The 14,785-nt window shown below is 34.9% G+C and overlaps 1 protein-coding gene across 4 annotated transcripts in view; it reads right to left on the bottom strand.

The window, feature by feature from the left end:
* TRAPPC13 (trafficking protein particle complex subunit 13) overlaps positions 1-14,785 on the bottom strand; it is a 37,732-nt gene that overhangs the window by 18,265 nt on the left and 4,682 nt on the right. For all 4 annotated transcript variants that reach the window (XM_015065324.3, XM_015065325.3, XM_015065326.3 and 1 more), the window contains exons 2-4: positions 8,603-8,671; positions 7,989-8,088; positions 6,786-6,870 (exon numbers count right to left, since the gene is read on the bottom strand). In XM_015065324.3, coding sequence (XP_014920810.1) covers positions 6,786-6,870; positions 7,989-8,088; positions 8,603-8,671 — 254 coding nt within the window. The remainder of the gene's footprint in view (positions 1-6,785; positions 6,871-7,988; positions 8,089-8,602; positions 8,672-14,785) is intronic.

Below are 14,785 nucleotides of genomic sequence, written 5' to 3'. Positions count from 1 at the left end.
TAAACATTAAAAAAAAAAAACAAAAAACTTACGGCTCAGTTGGTCAAGCATCTGACTTCGGCTCAGGTCATGATCTCAGGGTTCATGAGTTCAAGTCCTGCTTGAGATGAGGCCTGCTTCTCTCTCTCCCTTTCTCTCTCTCTCTTTGCCCCTTACTCACTTGCCCGCCCCCAAAAAAAACAAAAACAAAAAAAACCCTAGTGGTTTCTAGTTAAACATGGTAGATTATTATAAGCATATTTATTCTCAAAAACAACACTAAGCTGATAGTAAAAGAATAAAAAAAGTACAGATTCACAGTCTCTTTTCCAGGATTCCAAAATTGAAGAGCTATACAAAATTAAAGCTTTGAGGCACCTGGGTGGCTCAGTCAGTTAAGCATCTGACTTTGGCTCAGCTCACAATTTCACAGTCTGTAAATTCCAGCCCCACATTGAGTGGGGCTCTTTGCTGACAGTGTGGAGCCTGCTTTGGATTTTCTCCCTCTCTCTCTGCCCCTCCCCTGCTCATGCTCTCTCTCTCTCTCAAAAATAAATGAATAACCTTAAAAAAAAGTTAAACCTTTGAGGGTAGAATTCTGGGTAGCTGAGGTAATAGCAGCAGTGTAATTGTGAACTTCTCAAGTCATCCTCAAAACAGAAACAAAACACACAACAAAAGCAAATAAATCTATATTAAACCTTGTGTTTGTATAATCAGAAGGCAGCAAAAGTCCAAACTTCAAATTACCTATAAGTATACACATACCAAATTTTTACAAGCTGTTTCTCATACTCTTGCCATGATCCTTTGCAAAGATTAAGAAAAGTCCAGGAAAAGTTGAGCTGAAGAGACAGCTAAGAATAGAGAGAAGAGTAGAGATGATCTAAACCATTTCCAGAAAGACAAAGTCTATTCTAAGTGTGAAAGTACTGAGAAATAAATAGCATTTCTGGAAGATGAGAGTACAGTCTTCAGGAAAGGGTCTTAACCATGTTTGTGAAGAGACACTCTTGTCAAGAAAACACTTCAGGAGAAAAAGAGTTAAAAAAAGAGAGACGCTTTTTGGAAACTGTGCAGTGAGGAAGAAAAATTTAGGACACTACAATTCATATGAAAAGCGAAAATGTGAGAACACACAACCCTTTCTTACTCTACCAAAATCTACCCGATAAAGAAACCATACTTTGCTCCCACTGCTTTAAGAGGGTGTTTTTGAATAAGGAATATCAAAGCACCCAAACTGCATTTCACAGAATCAAAAGCCACCAATCGTCTTCATCTATACAAAAATATTGTAAAAAGAAGAAAGATAAGAAATGAAATAATTCACTGATAAAAAATGCCGCACAAAACCAATAGTGAAGCAGAAGAAAACTGTAAAACACTCAAAGTGAATTAAATACTCTCAAAAAATTTTTGAAATATGAAAAAACACCTGGAACGAGAACTTTAAAAAAGTTTTTTAATGTTTATTTATTTTTGAGAGTGGGGAGGGGAAGATTGAGGGAGACAGAGAATTGGAAGCAGGCTCCACACTGTGAGCACAAAGCTTAATGCAGGGCTTGAACTCACAACTGTGACATTATGACCTGAGCCAAAATCAAGAGTTGGTTGCTTAACTGGCTGAGCCACCCAGGCACTCCAGAAATGAGAAATTTTAAAACTAAGGCTAAACATTTTTTGGTTTGTTGTTTTGTTACTGTTGTTGCTTTAGTGTGGGGCTAAATTTTTTTTAGAGAAGAATATAAATAATTGATTGAATTCAGGAAAGATAAAGATAGAAAAGATACAAATCATATTAAAAATGTGATATGCCAAAGGAAATAATGGAATAAAACTATTAAAATATAATCCATGAAAACTTTCTAGCAATAAAAGATCTAAATCTACGTTTTGAAAGAGTCCACTTGGTATCAGAGATATTATGTCAAAAGACCAATTCTAAAACATACAGAAAAAAAAATCCTCAGGGCCACCAGGAAAAAATTATCAAATAACTTAAAAAGCAAAAAAATTAGACTGGCATTAGTTCCCTCAAAAATAACATATACAGGGGTACCTGGGTGGCTCAGCTGAGTGTCTGACTTTGGCTCAGGTCATGATCTTGTGGTTTGTGAGTTTGAGCCCTGAATTGGGCTTGTTGCTGTCAGTGTAGAGCCTGGTTGGGATCCTTTGTCTCCCTCTCTCTCTCTGCACCACCCCCGCTCACACTTTCTCTCAAAAATAAAAATAAACATTTAAAAAGAGAAAAAAACCCCACAACATATATAGCTAAGTAACAAAGGAGTAGCATTTTCAGAAAACACAAAGCAAATGTAAACAAAGGATTTTATATCCAGCCAAACTGTCCTTCAAGTATAGAACCATTTTTTAATTATTTTTTTTAATGTTTATTTAGTTTTGAGAGAAAGAGACAGAGTGTGAGCGGGTGAGGGGCAGAGAGAGGGAGACACAGAATCTGAAGCAGGCTCCAGGCCCCAAGCCATCAGCACAGAGCCCAACGCGGGGCTCGAACTCACAAACTGTGAGATCATGACCTGAGTGAAGTCAGATGCTTAACCAACTGAGCTACCCAGGCACCCCAAGTATAGAACCATTTTTGAACATGTAAAGGCTCAGAGAATATTATACCCACAAGCAGGTCCTGAGCAATCTACTTGAGAAATCTCTGTCCGATCAATATGCAAATAAAAATGGAAAGAGATGAGAAAGGGAAAAAGGAAAGTGGTATGAGCAATAGGTAAGAGATAAAGGATGATATTAAAGACTAAAAGCTTTACAGTAAGCAGTTAAGTAAGAAACAGGTAAGGGGAAATATCATAAAAGGCATAAATATAAAGGCAAAAACTAAAACAAAAATAAAAACCTTCATATATACAAAAATTATTTGAAAATAATGAAAACACATTGTGTGAAGAAAAAACCCATAGCAGTTAGAATATAATACACTTAATATTTAAATAGAAAATAATGTGACATATTGGAAATCAAGCACATAAACTTATACATACATGTGAGTGCACTTAATTCATCTAATAAAAAATCCCATACAGCTCACAATGACCCAATTATATGTTGTATAAAAGAGACATAAATAAAAATAATTGCTAAAGGCTAAAATTAAAAAGATGGACAAAAGCACTTCAGGCAAATGGAAACAGTAACAAAACAGGGATAGGGATATAGACACCACAACTAAGATACAAGCCAAAAAGCATGGCAAAGGAGGAAACTTTTAGTGCTATAAGCTGCAATTCAAAATGAAGAATAAGTATAAATACCTATGAACCAAACAGCATTGCCTTTATAAAGTAAAAAGTATAAAAGATATAAATAGAAACACATTAACAATATGAAATTAACATGTCACTTTCAGTATAAGATCAAGCTGACCAAAAAAAAAAAAAAAAAAAAAAAAAAGGGGGAAGTAAAGGTACAGGAGACCTAACAACACCAACAGTACATATCTAACTTTACCATGGCTAATAGAAAATACACCTTCTTCTCAAATACATATATGACATTCATTAAAAATTAATATTAGGTCACAAAGAAAACATTAACAAGTTCTACTGGAATAAAACAATAACAAAACTGATTATGATGCAATTAAACTACAGATCATTAACATTAGAGAACAAAAAAGCCTATTAAACAACAGTTTAATATCTGAAAAATCTATTAAACAACTCTTGGGTAAAAGAGGAAATACAAATAAAATGATAGAATTCTTTAAAAATAATCATAATGAAAACGCTACATATCAGAATCTGCAGGATATATTTAAAGCAGTCAATCAGAAGAAAATTCACTTTTATCAACAGAAATAAAAGAATAAAAACTTAAAAATTAAATCCCTAGATGAAAAGCTAGAAAAGAACAAGGTAAATAATCAGAAGCACAAGAACGGAGCTCATTAAAAGCAAAAATCAATGAGGTAGAGAAAAAACATTAAATATAAATAACAAAAATTCCTTTTTTGAAAAAAAATTAAAATATATGAACCATGAGCTAGTTTAATCAAGAGGAAAAAATAAAGGAAGCAAAATTATATAAAATAAGGAATAACCAGGGGAAAGTAACACCAAAAGAGAAGAAATTTTTAAGAGACTACTTTGCAGACCTGTATGCAAATAAATTTGAAAATCTACCTCAAGTGAATCATTTCCTAGAATGAAACAGTCTCACAAACTGTTATATAACATTAGACATAAAAAGCTTAAACAAACTGATCACAGGAATGAAAGTGCAAATGCTATCAAGAAACTTCCCCTATAAGACACACAAGTCCATAAGATTTCACAGAATTCTATACACCCTACAAAAACCAGATAGTCTAAATGCTCCAAATATATTGCTCCAAGGCACTGAAAATGAAGGAAAATTATCTAAATCTTTTATTAAGCAACCAAAATATCGACAACTAAAATTTGATAGACAACATAAAAATGAAAATATAGGTGAATATTATGCTGTGCTTCCTGACCTATATCCTCTTAAGTTATTTTTAAGTCAAAAAATGGCTTCTGTGCATATCATGAATCTTAATGTCTTACCTGAGAAACTATGATAACTCTTGGGTGGGCACTGCACTGTTCAATAAACATTAGCTACTATTATTATTAAACACCCCTATCTTTATGGAAATTAAAATTGAATAAAGCCAACAGAAATATAAATACATATTTTACAGTAAGTATGCTATTATATTGCTTGTTCTTTTCAATATTAACTTAAATCATATGCATTTGCTGATTCACTCACCTTATGAAAATAAATTCATCCTTTACTGAAATGCCAGGAAAAAAGTGTATGTTCTCAAAGTTCTCAGAGTCAGACCTTTTCATAATAAATGTAGAAGCTGGCAAACTTTTTCTTTAAAGCTCAGATACCAAATACTTTAGACTTTAGAACTCCCCAGTTGTAGCTTGAAATGTGCCACAGATGACACATAAATGAATGACTGTGGCTGGGTGCCAATAAAATTTTATTCATGGAGACTGACATTTGAATTTCATATAATTTTCACCTAACAAAGTAAGATTGTTTCTTTTCAATCATTTGAGAATGAAGAAACCATTCCTAGTACAAAGGCCCTATAACAACAGGCAAGAGACCAAATTTGGCCAATATGCTATATAGTCTGCCAACCCGACCTAATAAAAGGCAGAAACTCCATTCATAGTATAACAAACATACATTTTGCATCCGGTTTCTGGAAGTTGGGTAATATATGAAATTTGGCATTATTGGCTCTCCGAGGACCTTTTCAATTCTAATACTTGCTGATATTTTCAAGCTCATATTTTTTAATGTTTATTTTTGAAAGAGAGGGCGTAAGTGGGGGAGGAGCAGAAAGAGAGGGGGATAGAGGATCCAAAGGTCTCTGTGCTGACAGCAGGGAGCCCGATGTGGGCCTCAAACTCACAAACCCTGGAGATCATGACCTCAGCTAAAGTCAAACGCTCAACCGACTGAACCACACAGGAGCCATTTCAACCTCATTTTCATGGGACTTCCCTTTTGGCTATGCTCTAGTAATCTAAACTCACCATGTGAAGACAGCTTTGGTGCCTTCTCTCTGACCTACAGTAAATTTTTATTTTATGTCCTTTCTCTTTCTGAATAAATTTCAGATTGTTTGAGTTAGCATAGTCTACCTCTTGACTTCTTTTTTATTAAAAAAATTTTTTTAGTGTTTTATTTATTTCTGACAGACAGAGCATGAATGGGGGAGGGACAGATAGAGAGGGAGACACAGAATCTGAAGCAGGCTCCAGGCTCTGGGCTGTTAGCACAGAGCCTGATGCATGGCTTGAACCAGTGAACCATGAGATCATGGCCTGAGCCCAAGTCAGACGCTTAACCAACTGAGCCACTCAGGTGCCTCACCTATCCCTTGATCTCTAAACTAATGTAACAATCTTCTAGCTGGTGTATTTGCTATAAACTATCCCATATAATGCTTTCATATCAATCTTCCAACACAGTGTGAATACCTTTGCTGACTGCCCACTGTCTTAAATTTAAAAAAGAAAAAAAAGGCTAAAACCTTCAGCTATAACCTTTCAAGATACTCCACTTTATGGCTACTACACATCTCTATAACTTTACCTATTTCTTCTTCTTCTTCTTTTTTTTTTTTTTTTGTTGTTTATTTGTGAGAAAGAGAGAGTGAGCAGGTAAGGGACACAGAGAGAGGAGGACAGAGGATTGGAAGCAGGCTCAGCACTGATAGCACAGAGCCCGATGTGGGACTCGAACTAACCAACGGTGAGAACATGACCTGAGCCAAAGTTGGACGCTTAACTGACTGAGCCACCCAGGCCCCCCTAACCTTACCTACTTCTATCAAGTGAATTCTGTTCACTGCTACAAGAACACATTATGGATTCCTATGCCTCTGCTCCTCATTATCACGTCCCTCTTTTTCTCTAAATCCCACCATTCTTTAAAGATCCTGTTGTGTTCCTTCTCTTCCAATAGGCCTTTGTGATTGATGCAATCCTCTGTGATCTGTCCTCCTCTTTCAAATTTTATTATGTTTATTACAAATTATTAACAAAAATTTAAATCCGTGACTGGTACATTTTCTCACCCAAGCTATCAAACCTTGGAGGACAAGGAAAAATGATTCTGTGCTTAGCATAGTATCTTAAAGTTTTAGGAGTTCAGTTAATGCTTGTTGTTAATGACAATTAAGAAGTCCAGTATCAAATGCATTTTAATGAAGTTTCAGAAACATAAGAATAGAAATTAACAAGCTAAAAAAAATATATATCCCAAACAAGAATGCCACTTACTTTTACTAATATATCTTTAACAACTTGATTGCTATCATTATGAACGCTGATATAACTGGAAAAGGTCTCTCCCAAAAATATATTCCTGTGAAATAAAATAAACTTTTAGGCAGAAATACATTCGAGTTTTAACACAAATATTCTACTTGAACGCCACTGAGAACTTTAAATGGAGAAGAATTTACTAAAGGATAGAGATCAGTTGAAATACTGCTTCAGCATTCCTTTGTGTACCTTAGACAGCTCATTCATTACCCAGTACAATTCAAAATACTGACTTATTCTATAAAACATGATATATATCTAGCCCTCAACTACTGCACAGCCACTTTCCTCAGATATAAGCCACTAAAATCAGATCCATGTTAAAGGTCTTTTGACTAATTACTTAAGAGGCTAGAAAAAGACAATTTTTGAAATAACTTATTCCCTGAATCTAGAGGAGACCCAAGTAATTGGTATCAGTATTTTTTACCAATTTGTTTTATTTTTCTAAGTTGTTCTAATACAAATAATGATTACTGGATTTACCTTATGCTTTTATTGAAGTATATTTTATAAAAATACATGTTTATAAATATGTATTACAAAAAAATACAAAAATATTTTACATGAATTTTTTATATGAATATATTTCCAAGCTTTCAAGACACTAGTCACATTCTGTAAACCTTTTTTTAAAAACCTGAAAAATTCCATGTGGTCTTAAATACTCTCAGTTGCAAACACAGTGAAACCAGAAGCTTCTACCTCATTAATAAACTAGAATAAGAGAAGAGCTAGCAGTAAGAAGGAATAAAAATTGAGAGTTCCTAATAAAAACATAAGTCTGATAACTTATGCTGGGAAAGAGCTGTGTAAGTGAACAAAAAGTTGCTTCTGAAAGACATTTAGATGAAGTCAGTTAAAATAAAAGGAATACATGGTCACTAAAAAATACAGTAAGATCTAAAGAAGAAAGTTAAAATTTTATCATCCTAGAAACCCCTATTCATATTTTGGTAGGTTTCTTTTCTTTCTTTTTTTTTAAATAAAAACTGCCCCGAATCATATAGTATAATTTTGGTAAAACTTTTTTTTTTTTTTTTACACCACTTAAATGTACAGGAGTATTTTTCCATTCCATAGTTATTTTATGAAAACATAATTTGTAATGGCTTTGAAGTACCGTTGCATGCTTTATGTCAATGTTATCATTCTTACCCAAAATTCTGTGGTAAAGTCAACATTTCTCCCAACATTAAAATTTCTGCACCATTTACGGTTGAAGGATCATCTCTCATGAGTTGGTTAAAGAGATCTCCTATAGAAAGAGAAAAACAGAAAATTCTAACATCTATGTTGTAAGTTTTACTTCCATTAAAGAAATAGCTGGGAGAAATATTTAATTAAAAAAAATTTAGTTTGTAACCTTCACTACAACAAATGTGTGCCAAAAAATTCTACTTTCACAGAGAATGAACACTTCAGAAACAAAGGAAAATGAAGGTCATGAAATATAAAATATAGATAACTCCAGTAATTTTAAATAAAGGGAATGCTAATACACATGTTGATGGAACATTTGAGGATAAATAAAATTTTAATATCATGACTATGAATATACTCCTCTTGTTGCCATAGGATAGCAACAGTCTCTTGGCTAAGAAATTATGAGTGAGACCTACCACTTAGAAAGCCACCACTCACATCATATAAAACCAGACAATAAAGAATGCAGCAAAGAGCATGAGACTGGCAAGACTATGCTTATTGCTAGGTAATACAGGCAGTCCAGGCTGCAACTTTTCCCTAGCTGCAAACAGAACAAAGCATACCAGGTAAGTCCTTTTCTTCACATGTTACTGGAATATTGGTGAATAAAGTAGGTTTAGTTAACCGCATCACTGTGAATTAAAAAAAAAAAGAAGAAAGAAAAATATTAATATTGCTTTGGGCCAGTATTCCCAAGTTGAGAGCATATTTCAATTCTATACTAACATCAAATATAACCTAAAAGCTTCCTAAATATTATGTACTTCCCCAAATAACACTAAACTATTATTAAATATTACTAAAATAGTAATTTATAACAAAAAATCTTACATGATTTATTTACAACCTCATTATAAAACTGTAAATGTAATATACCACATAATAGAAAAAGTGGAAAAGAAAGGAATTTTAAAGCTTAAGGTATATGAGAACAAGACTTTAAAAAATATCCTGAGTGACTTCACTGTGAACAAAATATCAGCCTTACAGAGAAAAAAAGTTTTGATGCACCATTTTGAACATCAAACCATAATTTTACACCTAAACAATCTTTGTGAGCTTTCTCTCTCAGTTCTAATCACTGGCCACTGGAAGTTCAATAAGTGGAACTGTAAGTAATATTTTTCTATACAGAAATTACAAAGGTATCACTTAACCTATAGCTCTTTAAAATTCCAATTAAGGGGCGCCTGGGTGGCGCAGTCGGTTAAGCGTCCGACTTCAGCCAGGTCACGATCTCGCGGTCCGGGAGTTCGAGCCCCGCGTCAGGCTCTGGGCTGATGGCTGAGAGCCTGGAGCCTGTTTCCGATTCTGTGTCTCCCTCTCTCTCTGCCCCTCCCCCGTTCATGCTCTGTCTCTCTCTGTCCCAAATAAATAAATAAACGTTGACAAAAAAAATTAAAAAAAATAAAATTCCAATTAAAACTAAGATTTGTTCTTGGGACATAAAAGAATGTGTCTAAGTTTAGAAAAACAAGTAAAAATAAGCTAAGGAAATTAATGGGAAAAAATGAGGAAGAACTGGATTTACCATATATTAAAACATTTAAGTCTAAATTAATTAATTGGTTTATTAATGTAAGACTATACAGATATATTAGTTTAAAAAAAAAGATTAGGATGCAGCCAAAGAAATCAACATTATAAACTGCTAGAACTGTTCAGCTATCTAGAAAAAATTTAAAAAATTAATATACAAATTCATTTCAAATATCAAGTAAAATGCCTACATATCAAATAGTTAACAGGCAAAAATTAAGCACAAAAAGGGAAAATTTATATAACTTAGTTTAGTGTGGATAGGACATCCTAACTATTGAAACTATTGAAACATGCTAACTACTGAAAATCTTTTTCAATTATTTCTAATGACTGACATTTGATCACATCAAAATAAAGACCAAAATATAACATTAAAAGTCATACAAACTTGTAAAATATTTCAGAAAATGCAGGGGTACCTAAGTGACTCAGTTGGTTAAGTGTCCAACTCTTAGTTTTGGCTCTGGTCATGATCTATCTCATGGTTTGTGGGTTCAAGCCCCCTGTCAGGCTCTGCATTGACAGTGCAGAGCCTGCTTGAGATTTTCTCTTTCCTTCTCTGCCCCTCCCCTGCTCATGCTCTCTGTCTCTCTCTCTCTTTCAAAATAAACAAACTCTAAAAAAAATGTTCATTCAAATCAAACCCCCAAAACTTTAGACTATTGACCTAAATGGTTATTCACAGTATAAGTGGTATTCATTAGCATATGTAAACATGTATCACCTAACTACTAACTAGTTATATCATTCATATTAAATTTAACACCTTTCTCATCTTGGTCTCAGCTTAAACATCATCTTTTCAAAAAAGAAATAACAGCTCACCTACTTCTTTCATAGCTCCTTGTATTCATCATGGACTGATATATGTACTTATTTACAACACTATGATCCAAAGTCCATGAGGTTTAGGCTCTTATGTATTATGTTTAGTTTTGTGGCTTTGTTGCTTGACATAGGTTCTGGCACCTAGTATATTCAACAGATCTTTGCCAAATGAAAGAATTAGTAACTCATCCAAATCCTCAAGTAAATGGTATTTTGAAGATGTAAGTTTCATGAACCAAGGGCACTAAACAACGTTATATTAAATAGATGGCTTTTGAGAGGTGCCTGGCTGGCTCAGTTGGTAGAACATGTAGCTCACGGTCTCAGGGTTCTAAGTTCAAGCCCCATGCTGGGTGTAGAGCTTACTTAAGTAAAGTAAAAACAAAATAAAATTAAAAATAAAATAAAGTGGGGCGCCTGGGTGGCTCAGTCGGTTAGGCGTCCGACTTTGGCTCAGGTCATGATCTCGCAGTTCGTGGGTTCGAGCCCCGCATCAGGCTCTGTGCTGACAGCTCAGAGCCTGGAGCCTGTTTCATATTCTGTGTCTCCCTCTCTCTCTCTGACCCACCCCTGTTCATGGTCTGTCTCTCTCTGTCTCAAAAATCAATAAACATTAAAATAAATAAATAAATAAAATAATATAAAATAAAATAAAGTAAAATCATAATATACATAGATAGCTGCTGATATAGGCAACAGATGTTAACCTTAAAATTTCTGAAATCACTTGCAGAGCTAATATTTAATGAGCATTTACTAGTGCTAGACTGTGCTAAATATCACACATTCAAGTCTCAGGACTACAAATTTGGTACCACTGTCCACCTTCTTTACATAAGAATAATGCTTCCAGAGGATAATTTGCCTATAAAAGATTATATAGGGGCACCTGGGTGCCTCAGTTAAGCAGTGAACACTTGATTTCCGCTCAAGGTCCTGAGATGGAGTCCTGCATCAGGCTCTACCCTGGGCTGGAACCTGCTTAAGATTCTCCCTCTCCCTCTTCCTCATGTGCTCTCAAAATATATATATGTATACATATATATATATACATATATATATATTTGTATATATACATATATATATACACATATATATACACATACACACACACATATATATATGTTTATAAATTTTTAAAAAAGACTACATATCAGGTGGCCGAATTAGATTTGAGCTCAGGTAAATTCACTTGATTCAAAAATAATTATCTGGGGGCATTGGGTGGCTCAGTTGATTAGAGGACTGTTGGTTTTGGTTTAGGTCAAAATCTCAGGGTTTATGAGACAGAGCTCCACATCAGGCTCTGTGCTGCACAGAGCCTGCTTGGGATTCTTTCTCTCTCTCTCTCTCTCTCTCTCTCTCTCTCTCTCTGCCCCTCTCCTGCTTTCTTGCTCTCTCAACATAAATAAATAAACATTAAAAAATAATTCTCTGTTTGATTAATTATAAGCTTAGGGTCATAAACCCAGAATGTAAGGCCTTACCAGAAACATCTTATGGGAATTCAAAACAGGACTATATATCAAGCAGAATATTTAACAGGTAAAGATCACTGACCTGGCATGGGAAGTGTTCGGGTAGCTGTTTCTAACTTTCTACTTCATTTTTTGGCTATTTAGGGTCTTTTGTGGTTCCATACAAATTTTAGGATTGTCTGTTCTAGGTCTGAGAAGAATGCTGGTACAATTTTGACTGGGACTGCACTGTAGATTGCTTTGGGTACTACTGACATTTTAACAATATTTGTTCTTCCAATTCAATGGAAAAGTTTTTCCATTTCTTTATGTCTTCTTCAATTTCTTTCATAAGTTTTCTATAGTTTTCAGCATACAGATCTTTAACATCTTTGGTTAGGTTTATTCCTAGGTATTCTATGGTTCTCTTTGCAATTGCAAATGGGATCGATTTCTTGATTTCTCTTTCTGTTGCTTTATTATTGGTGTATAGAAATGCAACCAATTTTCTGTACATTAATTTTGTAACCTGCAACTTTGCTGAATTCATGTATCAGTTCTAGCGGCTTTTTGGTGGGGTCTTTTGGGTTTTCCATGTAGAGTATCATGTCATCTGCAAAAAGTATAAGTTTGACTTCTTCTTTGCCAATTTGGATGCGTTTTACTTCATTTTGCTGTCTGCTGATGCTAGGATTTCCAACACTATGTTAATCAACAATGGTGACAGTGGATATCCCTGTCGTGTTCCTGATCTCATGGGGAAAGCTCTTCAGTTCATTTTTAATTAGGAAAGCAGATTTAAATTATGCACAACCTGAAGGGGATATAAAAGGGCTGCAAAAATGATATATACAGTTTTTCACAATCTAAATATCTAACACTCTAAGCTCACTTTTTACATTTATTCATTTATTTATTTTGAGAGAGAAAGCACAACTGGAGGAAGCACAGAGAGAGAGGGGAAGAGAGAATCCCAAACAGGCTCCATACCATCAGCACAGAGCCTGACTGTTGGCTCAAACCCACAAGCCATGAGATCATGACCTGAGCTGAAGTCAAACACTTAACCAACTAAGTCACCCAGGCTACCCTCTAAGCTCACTTTTAACACCAAGTGGTCTTTATTCCCCATTTTTTTTTCATTTCAGAAGCTAAATCTTAAGACAAAATACACTCTCAAATCTTGAAACACTTTTTTAAAAGTGTCCTTGAAAACACATGATTTCACTCATATGTGGAATTTAAAAAACAAAACAAACAAGCAAAAGGAAAAAAAAGAGACAAACCACGAAACAGACCTGTATAGAGAACAAATTAATGGTTACTAGAGAGGAGGTGGGTGGGAGCATGGGTTAAACACATGAAAAGGATGAAGGAATGCACCTGTGGTATTGAGCACTAGGTATTTTATGGAAGTATTGAACTACTCTTTCGTACACCTGAAACTAATATTACATGTATGGTAACTAATTGGAATTTAAATTAAAAATTATAGGGGCTTCTGGGTGGCTCAGTCATTTAAGCGTCCAACTTTGGCTCAAGGCATGATCTCTCGGTCCGTGAGTTCAAGCCCCACATCAGGCTTTGTGCTGACACCTCAGAGCCTGGAGCTGCTTCCAATTCTGTCTCTCTCTCAAAAATAAACATTAAAGAGAAAAAAAAAAAAAACTTATAGAAAGTGTCTTTGAGTTCACCCAAACATGTAGCCAACTTATTTGCTTATTATATCCTCAAATTTCCATTGTGTATCAAAGTCTTATTGAGGCTAGTTTTTGCTGATTCTATGATTTTTATGGTATGAGACAATAAGGGGGTTGGTAAAAAACAACCCTCTATTAAAAATAAAAAGTTCCCAAACTGGTATTAAAAATATATTTTCTTCAGGATCCCCTGAGTGGCTCAGCGAGTTAAGTGTCCGACTTTGGTTCAGGTCATCATCTCACAGCTCCTGAGAGCGAGCCCCGTATCTGGCTGTCTGCAGACAGCACACAGCCCGCTCCAGATCTCTGTGCCCCTTTCTCTGCCCCTCCCCAACTTGCCCACATGCTCTCCCTATCAAAAATAAATAAAAATTTAAAAAAAGAAACCTTTTAAAAATATGTTTTCTTCATATTTTCAAAGAGGGTAAAAATCAGCAGGGGTGGAGGTGGGGATAGCAGTGGGTAAGAAACACTATCATTTTATGGACTCAAAGAAAACTACTACAAAGCACAGTTCATTATAATGCAGATTCTTAAACACAAACTGGGAAAGCCCTGTTAGTAATATAAAACTATCTGATTATTTGAAGGAAGATCCAAAGTATGCCCCTATCAAATACAGACTTAAAATGCAATATTTCCTGTCTTATAACAAATTAATGAACCTCAAAAATTACACATGATGTTGGCTGGAAAAGAGAAAATACCAAGAAAAGCAAGGCTTAAAAAACAAACTGGCAGACAGAGTGCCTGGGTGGCTCAGTTGGTTAAACATCTGACTTTGGCTCAGGTCATGATCTCATGGTTGTGGGTTCGAGCCCCACTTCAAGCTCTGCGTTGACAGCTCAGAGCCTGGGGCCTGCTTTGGATTCTGTGTCTCCCTCTCTTTCTGCCCCTCCCTTGCTTGTGTTCTCTCACACTCTCTCTCTCTCATAAATAAATAAACGTTAAAAAAATTGTCAAAGGAACTCCTAGGTGGAATTTAAAAAACAAAACAAACCAGCTAAAGGAAAAAAAAGGTAATTAAGTGATAGTCTTATATTCAGCTCTGAATGTTAGATCAGGTTCTTAGTCAAAAATTGAGGAGGCCAAAAAGAGTATGGGACTTTCAGCCCAGCGCCAAGTCAAATATTCACTGTACACAGCAAATAGTGTCATGTATAGAGCCATCCTCATTGGAACTCACACAGACCCTTGATTTACTTATGAAATTCGGGTT

This window comes from Acinonyx jubatus, chromosome A1 (assembly GCF_027475565.1).
Source record: "Acinonyx jubatus isolate Ajub_Pintada_27869175 chromosome A1, VMU_Ajub_asm_v1.0, whole genome shotgun sequence".
Lineage (NCBI taxonomy): Eukaryota > Metazoa > Chordata > Mammalia > Carnivora > Felidae > Acinonyx > Acinonyx jubatus.
Note: the sequence above shows the minus strand (reverse complement) of the source record. Positions and strands in the feature narration are given on the sequence as shown.